General features: G+C 37.6%; 1 protein-coding gene across 6 annotated transcripts in view; it reads right to left on the bottom strand.

The window, feature by feature from the left end:
• Positions 1-12,601, bottom strand: part of LOC129749101 (uncharacterized) — a 141,948-nt gene that overhangs the window by 31,568 nt on the left and 97,779 nt on the right. For 5 of the 6 annotated variants that reach the window (XM_055743967.1, XM_055743963.1, XM_055743965.1 and 2 more), the window contains 3 exons: positions 8,944-9,127; positions 3,301-3,363; positions 2,666-2,970 (listed from right to left, as the gene is read on the bottom strand). In XM_055743967.1, coding sequence (XP_055599942.1) covers positions 2,666-2,970; positions 3,301-3,363; positions 8,944-9,127 — 552 coding nt within the window. The remainder of the gene's footprint in view (positions 1-2,665; positions 2,971-3,300; positions 3,364-8,943; positions 9,128-12,601) is intronic. The other variant, XM_055743968.1, reaches the window with a different exon arrangement.

The following is a 12,601-nucleotide window of genomic DNA, read 5'->3' as shown; positions in this document are numbered from 1 at the left end:
AGTACCTTCTTGTTATACTTATTATAATCTATTCTCAATTATCAAGTTAAATTATCAATTCTAGCTTCTAAATTAAAGATTTTTCATTTTCAATTATCAGTTCTCAATTCTCTATTCTTAATCTTCCATTCTCAGCCCTCATTTCTCAATGCTTAAATTCCTAATTTTCAATTCTCAACTCTGAATTCTTTGTTCTTAATTATATTAATAATAACAGTTTTCACATCTTAATTTTCCATTTTCAACATAAAATTCTCAGTTGTCATTTCCTATTTCAAATTCCTTCCCAAGTAACCAAAAGTCGCATAGTTACCTAATTGTGTGAGTTCAAAGTTCACATTTGGCTGTATAAAAATAACAACTATTTTTCGAAGTACTCAATTTATACTTCTGAATGAGCATGAAAAGTCCATATCTAAGTACCATTGAGCATTTTTGTGCGTTTTAAGCGACTTATAAAATTCGAAAATCATATTAAACTATCGTGCTTTCTAATGAACTTCTAACGAACTTTTTAGTTCAATGCAGAACTTCTAAAGAAATTTTTAGTTCTATACGGAACTTCTTCGTTCGGAATCGTTCGAGTTGTGTTGAAATTTTTCACATGAATTTTTCACATTGGCTTAGAATTTCGTTCAAAGGTTTTCTTAATTGGTAACAGCTTGACCTATCATATTCATCTGGTTTTTTTTTTTTTCAAAAAAAAAAGGTTTCCTTTTTCCTACATCGATGGTGAATTGTACAAAAATAGGTAAAGGAAGACGCGTTCAAAATAAGGGCTGAGTAAGAGGCCATTCTCTGGAACTTTAGGTTTCTTGGGTTACTGCCTATTTTCAATTATTAATTTTTATTCATTACTTCTTAATTATCGATTCTCATTTCTCAATCATCAATTTTCATTTCTAATTTCCAAATTTTTCATTTGAACTTACATTTTTAAATTGATTTAAAAACATTTTTTTAATGTTTTGAAATTGTTTTAAAAATGTTTAGAAAATTTTGAACTTATTGAAATGTCAGAAACTAAACTCTAATTTTAAAACTTCTATGTAGAACCAAACTTTCATATGTTCAGAACCTAAATGTCTGTTTATAGTATCACAGATTCTTAATTTCGTCATTTTGCCACTACATTTTCTTTTGAGGATAATACAAATTTTGATTGGAATTAACGGTTTGAACTTAACATTTGAATGATGGCATGCAAATTAGGATAAAAAATATACCGTTTTCTCAATCACAGGACTTTACATTATGGGTGCATAGATTCACCGCGATCTCCCATAAGTTTCCTTAACCAAAGCCATCTAAAATTTTAAAGGGAAGCTAATATACGAGAATATTTCATATTGTTTTCCATCTCAGTTTAGAGATTATATATATTCGACAATTGAAGAGAGATCAGAGTAGTTTAGAGATTATTTGATTAAAAAAGCAGCCAATGAAGAAAAAAAACATTGAATAGAAAAAAAAAAAACAAAATTAAAAAGAATGTAAATTAAATAAAACCAATTCAGAAGAAGCTTTACAGTTTCAGCTTGAAATATATCGAATTTTTATTGAGCATTTTTAAGTTTTGAGATATACATAAAAAGTGATATAATAAGTAGCAAAAAAGCAATTTACAAGAAACGTGATTGTTTTCTTTATTATCTCTCCTTTTTTCTGATAGGCTATTGACGGTGTTACACAAACAACACACTGCACTGCACTGGTTACGATTCGATTTCAATCCTGCCGGAGCTCGATGGTTTTTCTAGAACCTTTTACTAAATCATCTAACATAAGAGGTTTGATTTTGATGTTTGTTCGTTTCGAGGCAATTTTTGCGCAAAAAAAACAATCAGTAGGTACAACTAAAAAGTTTAAAATTAGGTTTTATGTTTTCGATTTCGGTGTAGTATAAATGCATTCATTCAGTGCAGAAATGTGTTCTAAGTGTTATGATTCGGTTGTTTTCCTTTGGTGCAGTGTTGCTACAATACTAGAGATATTTTTCGTAATACTTGATAACATGTGACCGGTGTTGAATGTCAGTGTTTTGGTAAAAAATAACCGTAAGCTTCAAAATAATGCCAACAAGCGCACTAATGAGAAACCCGTAGCAGCGAGATTTGGTTAGTTCAGTTGATTAAAAAAAAAATAAAAAATAAAAATCAAGTGCTTCAACTTGAGTGATGTTGTTAAAAGAATGTGATTGTTTAGAGTCAATTTGGTAAAAAAAAAACTTCGCAAAAAGCATCCTAAATCTAGAGGCTAGGCTAAAACCACTTATTTCTAACAACGCTACAGTTTTTCGTTACTGTACTGTTTCTCCGATTACTCTCTAATGTATCCAGTTTGTATCCTAAGATATCCTTCTCGAATTAAAGAGATTTTCACCAGTGGTATTGAAACTGTTTAGTACTTCTACATGTTTTGTGAGAGTTCCTTCGATCCGTCTCAGATCTGTCTCTTGGTGTTAACTTTTTATTCAACAAGATGCTCACCAAGTGACAGATCTGTACTCCAATGTCCCTTACTATACTTTAACCATCACTAAACTAACTAAGAGTGTGTAAGTGATTATCTAAATACAGCAGTATATGACCAACGAGAAGTGAGAGAGGAAAGAAGTGATCGCCAAAAGGTAAAACTAGAACCATTATCAATACATAACCCTCACCTGAGGTAGGTACGACAGACTCTTGGTACTTTCGGCGTATCGATTGACCGCCCGCAGCTCGTCCAGGGTCATGTGATGCTGTGACCCGGATCGGGTCGTCGTCGACGAGGACGAGTGGGACGACGAGGAGCAGCTGGACTTCGGCACCTGGAAGATGCCGGGACCTTCGAGCGATACCGAGAGCCGAGCACAGGACTCCAACAGTGAGTGCTCTGGAATGATGCCGAGGGAGATCGCCGAGTTGCCCACGTTCGGACCTCCGGTTGTCAGTAGCGCTGGCGTCGAGTGGGATTCCTCCTGGGCGACTGTTTGTGTTTGTCCGACGATGGCGTTCGGGTAGCGTTCGGATCGACGAAGATGAAACGGCGTGTGTGTTAGTCAAACAAGCACGAGCAAAACCAACCCACACACATAGGGCAAAGTTCAGCATGGATTTCAAGAAAGAAAGAGAGGGAAAGATAACGTTAGAACGTATTCTGGCAACTTTGGTTCACAGACAACGATATGAGATGAAAACATTGATTTATGAATTGTGGTTATGTTATACGATGCTACTCTAAATGAATCAAATGTGTTACAGAAATGACTACACTTTACAAATGATTGAAAATCGTTTTAAAAAAAAAAAATCATACTTAGTCCCCATCGTTCGCATTCACACTGCAGCCAGGTTTTCTCGGTTTCTAGTGCTAGTTTTACTACTCGGGAAAGAATAATGGTTGTCGGGCGTGTCGGGTATTCGGTTTTGGGTGCCCCCGATTCAGGTATTCAAGTTTTTGCACCACAGTTGTAGTTGTAGGGAGTTAGTCAGGAGATAGCGAACGAGTTAGAAAAAAATCCATCATTAGTGTTTTATAAATAGGCTTAAAAACTATTGTTTGACTATGATACTGGGTGCAAAAGAAATACAAACCTTTGAAAAGTTGAAGCATTTGGAACTTATTAACTTATCTTGATCGTTTATTGGTGATGTTTCACAGATTTAATCTCATTCTTAGATCTTTACTGATTAATATCATCGACTGTGAGTAGCGACTCACAAATACTACTTAGGTACACAGACTTACGTCGTTTAAATCAACTTAATGTCTTCTAAACTTGCTTCTGTTAAGTGCTGTTGACAGGGCTGAGCTGTTCCGGAAAGCCGAGACTATGCAGAACATCATGCAGGAAGCATAATTGGTTGCTTTGAAAGATCGTGAATACCCGGTTGAAAAAAACTGCAAGGACACGAACTTCGAGGATGCCGATGGAGAAAGCTCAAAAAAGTTTCTGAAATAACTCAGAAGGAACTCAGAGAACCCTCAAAGTAGTTTCTGAGAGGACTCTGTGAAGTTTCTGATGGAATTCAGAAGGTTCCTGAAGGAGCTCAGTTAAGTTTTCTGAGAAGGAAAAGAAAACTTACCCTGTGCTGAGAAGGCTCGAAATGGTTTCTGAGAAAACTCAGAAGGAACTTGGAGAATCCTTAGAAGAGTTCCCAAGGAGACTCGGGTGAGTTTTTGATGGAATTCAGAAGGTTCCTGAAATAGCTTAGTAAAATTGTCTGAGCATGAAAAGAAAGCTTTCCCTGCGCTGAGAAGGCTCAAAAGAGTTTCTGAGATAACTCAGAAGGAACTCGGAGAACCCTCAGAAAAGTTCCTGAGGGGTCTCTGTAGATTTTCTGATGGGATTCAGAAGGTTTCTGAAGTAGCTCAGTAAAGTTTTCTGAGCAGAAAAAGAAGACTTACCATGTACTGAAAAGTCTCAAAAGAGTTTATGAGATAACTCAGAAATAAACTCAGAGAACCCTCAGAAGGATTCCTAAGGAGACTCGATAGAGCTACTGATGAGATTCAGAAGGTTGCTGAAGGAGCTCAGAGAAATTTTCTGAGCAGAAAAAGAAGGCTTACCCTGAGCTGAGAAGGCTCAAAAGAGTTTCTGAGATAACTCAGAAGGAATTCAGAGAACCCTCAGATGAGTTCCTGAAAGGACTCAGTAGAGTTTTTGATGGGATTCAAAAGATATCTGAAGGAGCTCAATAATTTTTTGAGCAGGAAAAGAAGACTTACCCTGTGCTGATAAGGCTCCAAAGAGTTTATGAGTTATCTCAGAAGGAAGTCAGAAAACCCTCAGAAAAGTTTCTTAGGGGACTCAGGAAAGTTTCTGATAGGAGCCAAAAGGTTACTGAAGGAGCTCAGTAATGTTTTTTGAGCAGGAAAAGAAGACTTACTCTGGGCTGAGAAGACTGAAAAGAGTTTCTGATATAACTCAGAAGGACCTCGAAGAACCATCATCAAAGGTCTCAGAAGAGCTCAGTAGAGCTGATGGGATTCAAAACATTCCTGAAGTAGCTCAGTAAAGTTTTTTTGAGCAAAAAAGAAGACTTACCCTGTGCTGAGAAGGCTCAAAAGAGTTTATGAGATAACTCAGAAGCAACTTAGAGAACCCTCAGAAAAATTCCTAAGGGGATTCAGTAGAGTTTCTGAAGGGATTCAGAAGGTTCCTGAAGCTGAGCTTCTTCTAAGTTTTCTGAACAGCAAAAGAAGACTTACCCTGTGCATAAACGGCTCAAAAAAATTTATGAGATAACTTAGAAGAAACTCGGAGAACCCTCAGAAGAGTTCCTTAGAGGACTCAGTAGAGTTTCTGATGGGATTCAGAAGGTTCCTAAAGGAGCCCAGTTAAGTTTTCTGAGCAGGAAAAGAAGACTTTCCCTGTGCTGAGGAGGCTCAAAAGAGTTTCTGAGATAACTCAGGAGGAGCTCGAAGACCCATCAGAAGAGTTCCTGACGGGACACAGGAAAGTTTCTGATGGGATTCAGAAGATTCCTCAAGAAGCTCAGTAAAATTTTCGCAGGAAAAGAAGAGTTTCCCTGTGCTGAGAACGCCAAAAAGAGTTTCTGAGATAACTCCTAAGAAACTCTCAGAGAACCCTCAGAAGAGGTCCTAAGGGGACTCAGTAGAGTTTCTGATGGGATTCAGAAGGTTCCTAGAGGAGCTCAGTGAAGTTTTCTGAGCAAAAAAGAAGACATACCCTGAGCTGAGAAGACTAAAAAGAGTTTCTGAGATAACTCAGAAGGAACTCGGAGAACCCTTATGAGGAGTCTCAGTAGAGCTGCTGATGGGATTTAGAAGGTTCCTGATGGAGCTCAGTGAGTTTTTGGAGCAGGAAAAGAAGATTGTTTCTGAGATAACTAAGAAGCTCCTGAGGGAACACAGTAGTTTTTGATGTGGTTCAGAAGGTTCCCGAAGGAGCTCAATACAGTTTTCTGAGCTGTAAAAAAAGACTTTCCCTGTGCTGAGAAAGCTCCAAAGAGTTTCTGAGATAACTCAGAAATAAACTCAGAGAACCCTCAGAAGAGTTCCTTATGGGACTCAGTAGAGTTTCTGTTGGGATTCGAAAGGTTACTGAAGGAGCTCAGTAAAGTTTTCTGAGCAGGAAAAGAAGATTTTCCCTGCGCTGAGAAGGTTCAAAAAAGTTTATGAGATAACATAGAAGGACTAAGAGAACCCTCAGAAGAGTTCCTTAGGGGTCTCAGTAGAGTTTCTGGTAAGATTCAAAAGGTTCCTGAAGCAGCTCAGTAAAGTTTTTTGAACAGGAAAATAAGACTTACCCTGTGCTTCAGAACTCTCATGAGAGTTTTTAATAAGGTTCCTGGAGGAGCTCAATAAAGTTGTTTGAGCAAAAAAGAAGACTTACCCTGTGCTGAGAAGGCTCAAAAGAGTTTATGAGATAACTCAGAAGGAACTTAGAGAACCATCAGAAGAGTTCCTTAGGGGTCCAAGAAATTTTTTGATGGGATTCAGACGGTTCCTGAAGTAGCTCAGTGAAATTTTCTGAGCAGGAAAAGAAGATTTACCCTGCGCTGAGAAGACTCGAAAGAGTAAGAGTAGAGTAGAGTAGAGTAAGTTTTCTGAGCAGGAAAAGAAGACTTACTCTGTACTGAAAAGTCTCAAAAGAGTTTATGAGATAACTCAGAAGGAACTAGGAGAACCCTCAGAAAAGTTCCTGAGGGGACTCAAAAGAGTTACTGAGAGGACTCAGTAGAGTTTCTGATGGGATTCAGAAGGTTTCTAAAAGAGCTCAGTAAAGTTTTTTGAGCAGAAAAGAAGACTTACCCTGTGCTTAGAAGGTTCAAAAGAGTTTCTGAGATAACTCAGAAAGAACTTAGAGAACCTTCAAAAGAGGTCCCGAGGGGACTCAGTAGAGTTTCTGATGGGATTCAAAAGGTTCCTGAAGGAGCTCAGTTAAGTTTTCTGAGCAAAAAAAAGAAGACTTATTCTATGCTGAGAAGGCTCAAAAATGTTTCTGAGAGAACTCACATGGAACTCAGAGAATTCTCAGAAGAGTTCCTGAGGGGCCCCAGTGAATTTCTGATAGGATTCAGAAAGTTCCTGAAGGAGTTCAGTAAAATTTTCTGAGAAAGAAAAGAAAACTTACCCTGTGCTTAGAAGGTTCAAAAGAGTTTCTGAGATAACTCAGAAAGAACTCTCAGAGAACCCCCAGAAGAGTTCCTGAGGGGTCTCAGTAGAGTTTCTGATGGGATTCAGAAAGTTCCTGATGGAGCTCATTCAGTATTTGGAACAGGAAACGAAGACTTACTCTGTGAAGAGAATGCTCAAATGAGCTTCTGAGGTAACTCAAAAGAAACTCTCAGAGAACCCTTAAAAGAGTTCCTGAGGAGACTCAGGAGAGTTTCTGATGGGATTCAGAAGATTCCTCAAGGAGCTCTGTAAAATTTTCACGGGAAAAGAAGACTTTCCCTGTGCTAAGAAGGCTCGAAAGAGTTTTTGAAATAACTCTGCAGAAATTGTCAGAGAACTATCAGAAGAGCTCAGGGGACTCAGTAGAGTTTCTGATGGAATTCAGAAGGTCCCTCAAGGAGCTCAGTTAAGTTTTCTAAGCAGGAAAAGAAGACTTACCCTGAGCTGAGAAGGCTCAAAATGGTTTCTGAGAGAGCTCAGAAGGAACTCAGAGAACCCTCATAAGAGTTCCTGAGGGGACTTAGTTGAGTTTCTGATGGGATTCATAAGGTTCCTGGTGGAGCTCAGTGAGTTTTCGGAGCAGAAGAAGACTTACCTGATGCAAAGAATACTCAAAAAAGTTTCTGAGATAACTCAGAAGGAACTCTCCGAGAACCCTCAGAAGCATTCCAGAGGGGACTCGGTAGAGTTTCTGATAGGATTCAGAAGCTTCCTCAAGGAGCTCAGTGAAATTTTCTCAGGAAAAGAAGACTTTCGCAGTGCTGAGAAGGCTCGAAAGTGTTTCAGAGAAATCTCCGAGGAAACTCTCAGAGAACTATCAGAAGAGCTCTTAAGGGTCTCTGTAGAGTTTCTGATGGGATTCGAAAGGTTCCTGGAGAAGTTCAGTAAAGAAAAAAAAGGAAGACTTACCGTAAGCTGAGAAGGCTCAAAAGAGTTTCTGAGATATCTCAGAGGACAACCCTCAGAAGAGTTCCTGAGGGGTCTCAGTAGAGTTTCTGATGGGATTCAGAAGGTTCCTGAAGCAGCTCAGTAAAGTTTTTTGAGCAGGAAAAGAAGACTTATCCTGTGCTTCAGAATCCTCATGAGAGTTCTTGATAAGGTTCCTGGAGGAGCTCAGTAAAGTTGTTTGAGCAAAAAAAAAAGACTTACACTGTGCTGATAAGGTTCAAAAGAGTTTATAGGAGAACTCAGTAGAAACTCAGAGAAACCTCAGAGGAGTTCCTCGGGAGACTCAGTAGAGTTTCTGATGGGATTCAGAAGGTTCCTGAAGGAGCTCAGTAAAGTTTTCTGAGCAGAAAAAGTAGACTTACCCTGTGCTAAAAAGGCTCAAAAGAGTTTATGAGATAACTCAGAAGGAACTCGGAGAACCCTCAGAAGAGTTCCTGAGGGGACTCAGTAGAGTTTTTGATGGGATTCAGAATGTTCCTGGACGAGCTCATTAAAGTTTTTTGAGCAGGAACAGAAGACCCCCGCTTCAGAAGCCTCAGGAAAGTTCTTAATAATACTCACGAGAGTTAAAAGAGAGTTAAAAAGACTGTAATCGAAACAAAATATCTGGGTAATTTTAAATTATTGAATTTTTCGAAATATTTTCAACCAGAGATATACGAGATAAGAAATCATACTCTACATAAAGATTTGTATTTCTTTTGTGGTCACATTTTTAGTTAAAGATCTATCCAAAATATTGCTATGTAGTAGAATTACTGAAAATAATTTCTAATTTATTGAAGGTAAATCGAGTTAACGGAGAAAGAACTGAAAGGCTTCCGTCATAGAAAAAAAAAACAAAACAAACAAAAAAGCAATACTCACATGCATAGTTCTGTTGGGCCGTTTTGCCCCTCGGGGGCGGCGGATACCGGAACGAACAGATCCACTCGTCCTGAACCCGCAGGACGCGTCCGGTAACCCGGGCATAATACTCGTAGTTGTCCCGCCCGAACAGATCGTACGCGGCGAACTGTTCTATCATCTGCTTCATGATCTTGGTCGCCACCTGTGAAAATTAAGAAAGGGAAAGAAACATACACGTTTGGTGAGTTGTTGCTGTGGATGACATCAGATGTGAAGGGACCACACAATCAAAGTTTTTTGTGGATGATGGCTATAATACTGTTCAAATGCAATATTTTAATTGTGCACACGACCGTAGGATAAGAAGGGTTCCAATGATTTACGATATGATGGGCAAACGGTTCTTCTTTTTAGAATGGATACCAAAAACAAAACATTTACACTTAATGCATGATTTACTGTTGTTCTGCAGTGAGCATAAAATAGACAATAATTGTCCTTCAGAAATATATTGAAAGAAGTAATATAAAGGGTGATACGGTCAGAATTTGGTCAAGGGAAAACGCGTGTAAATCGATGAAATCGTTTATTTAAAAAATCAAATTAAATTTCTTTTTCAAGTTTAATTAGTATAAAATTCAGGAAAAATATTCAGTTAGGCTTCCGCGTTTTCCAAATCCGAATTGCCGGGCCTTACGCTTAACCCCTGCCATCAGATTTTGTACAGCCACCTTGTCCACCTTCTTCGCCGCAGAAAGCCAATTTGCCTTGAACTGCTGCTTGTCCTTAGCAGTTTTTTTGGTCTTCTTTAGGTTCCGCCTGACAATAGCCCAGTATTTATCAATTGGGCGGAGCTCTGGCTTGTTGGGAGGGTTCTTGTCCTTGGGAACCACCTGCACGTTGTTGGCGGCGTAGCACTCCATGGCCTTTTTACCGTAATGGCAAGATGCCAAATCCGGCCAAAACAGTACGGAACAACCGTGTTTCTTCAGGAAAGGCAGAAGTCGTTTATTCAAACACTCTTTCACGTAAATTTCTTGGTTGACGGTCCCGGAAGCTATGAAAATGCTGCTTTTCAAGCCACAGGTACAGATGGCTTGCCAAACCACATATTTCTTCGCGAACTTTGACAGTTTCATGTGCTTGAAAATATCTGCTACCTTTCCCCTTCCTTTTGCCGTATAAAACTCCTGTCCCGGAAGCTGCTTGTAGTCGGCTTTAACGTAGGTTTCGTCGTCCATTACCACGCAGTCAAACTTCGTCAGCATCGTCGTGTACAGCCTCCGGGATCGCGAAACTACTGGCAACTCTCTTTGTCGTCCCCGATCCAGACTTCCTGGCTGTCGACAAACATTCCCCAAACACTTTAATTAGATTTGTAACGGTTGACTTGGCAACTTTTAACGATTTTGCCAGCTTTGCGTGCGAGTAGCTCGGATTTTCGCGATGCGAGGGCAAAATTTTGATTCTTCTTCCTTTGACGGCATTTTGACAACTGAAGAGTGAATTCCAAAATCAAAAAAGGAGCAACATTCTACACACACACACCTTCAAAATGAGGGGTGTTCAGGTTTTTTAAATGCAAAATTGAAAGAAATACGTCAAGTTGATATTGACCAAATTTTGCCCGTATCACCCTTTAATCCATATTATTTGTTATAATAGCATAATTGGAGTTTATTCAGCAAGTTTTGTGGAAAATCTGAATTTTCATTTTGGAAAAACAGATTTGAATATAGCTTAGATTTTGATAAAAATATTTGCAAATAAAGAAACACGTAGTTATAAAAAAATCTACAGGAACTGAATATTTTTTCGGTGTGTTTTTTACATTATTAATAGATTTTTTTCGAAAAGCAAAATTTCAAACTAAAATCTTAAATTTTTTAGCTGTCGCGATTGAAGCATAAAATTCAAACCGCAAAAGTTTAATCTTTAACTTTTGAAAATTTGTTTTCTATGGGTAAAGTTTTTGGAATCGGTTCAAGAATTGGTTTGAGTATCAATTAAAGTTTTTTGTTAAAAAAATCAAAGGTTTAAAAAAAATGAGCTAAATCTAACAGATTCTTGATCAAATTAAAAAATGTTAACCATCGATGAAAATTAACCAAATTTTATAAGTAAAACAAAGATATTAAAATATTACAGATCAAATCGGATTCTTGCAAATTTGATCCAGATTTATGATTTTAATTTGAAATTTGACTCCTGAATGAAGTTTCCATTTCGATACTGAAGGCTTCATTATACAAATGTAGCTAGCCAATTCATAGATTCGAAGACGTATTTTCAAAAGTTACTATTCAAAACAAAGAGCTATTAGTTTGATGAACTTAAAAATGAATAATCGAAGAGTTTATGAACCTGAATGATAAAAAGGTCCTCAATGAAAAAAAAAAGAAAAAAAGAAATCGAAGAATACTAAATTTGATTCTGAGTTATTTTTATTAATGCTTTGTTTGAACTAAAATATCAAAAAAAAAATCAGTCACCAGGGTCAGTCAGGGTATTTACCACAAGAGAAAGACTTACCACTATTATTTTCATGGTTTCATGTAGCCTGAAAATGCCAGAACACGTTGAAATATTTGGATAGATAATTTTGAGCGCTTCAAAAATCGCACTGAACCCAACTCACTTAACTCACTTAAAAGTAAGGGACAATATCTAATGTTTTATGGTTTTCGACAAAAATTACCGAATATTTTGCAGTATTTGGTGAATATTACCGGTTAAAATTATAAACATCGGCTAGAAATACCTAGTGTTTGGTGAAAATTACCGGAGTTTCGGTAATAATTGCCGAAGATTTTTAAACTTTTCGGTAAACTAACCGGTATTTCGGTAAACTTTACCAGTGGTTCGGTAAATATTACCAATGTTATACAGTTTTTGAAGGGAAAATTACCGGTATTTCGGTAATAGTTAAAAGCTGTTCGGGAATAATAATAGGCTTTTCGGTAATCTCTACGGGTTGTTCGGTATATTTTACTCCGGACTGTTGAAAATTTTTCGGTTAAACATTACCGGTTATCCGTAATAAATTCGTTGACTACTACCGGTTGTTCGGTAATATTTGGATTGATAATTTTGAGCGCTTCAAAAATCGCACTGAACCCATATTCACACTTAAAATACACTTGAGAACTCACTGAAAAGTAAGGGACAAGAGATATTCTTCCTTTCAAGTGGCTCATGTACATTTCACTTGTTCCTCACTTAAGATTTAAGCGAACCTTCCAATCTCTAATGTTTTATGGTTTTCGGCAAAAATTACCGAATCATTTGAAGTATTCGGTAAATATTACCGGTTAAAATTATAAATATCGGCTAAAAATACTTATTTTTTGGTAAAAATTACCGGAGTTCCAGTAATAATTACCGAAGATTTTTAAACTTTTCGGTAAACTTACCGGTATTTCGGTAATATTTACCGGTATTTCGGTAAACTTTACCAGTGGTTCGATAAATATCACCACATTTTTACAGTTTTTGAAGGAAAAATTACCGGTATTTCGGTAATAGTTAAATGCTGTAATAGCCATTCCGGTAATCTCTACGGGTTGTACGATACTTTTTACCGGACATTTGCAATTTTTCGGGTAAACATTACCGGTTTTCGGTAGTAAATTCGTTGACAACTACCGGTTGTTCGATAATACAACAAGCTGTCAGG

This window comes from Uranotaenia lowii, chromosome 2 (genome assembly GCF_029784155.1).
Source record: "Uranotaenia lowii strain MFRU-FL chromosome 2, ASM2978415v1, whole genome shotgun sequence".
NCBI lineage: Eukaryota > Metazoa > Arthropoda > Insecta > Diptera > Culicidae > Uranotaenia > Uranotaenia lowii.
This window is presented reverse-complemented; position numbering and strand designations above follow the sequence as displayed.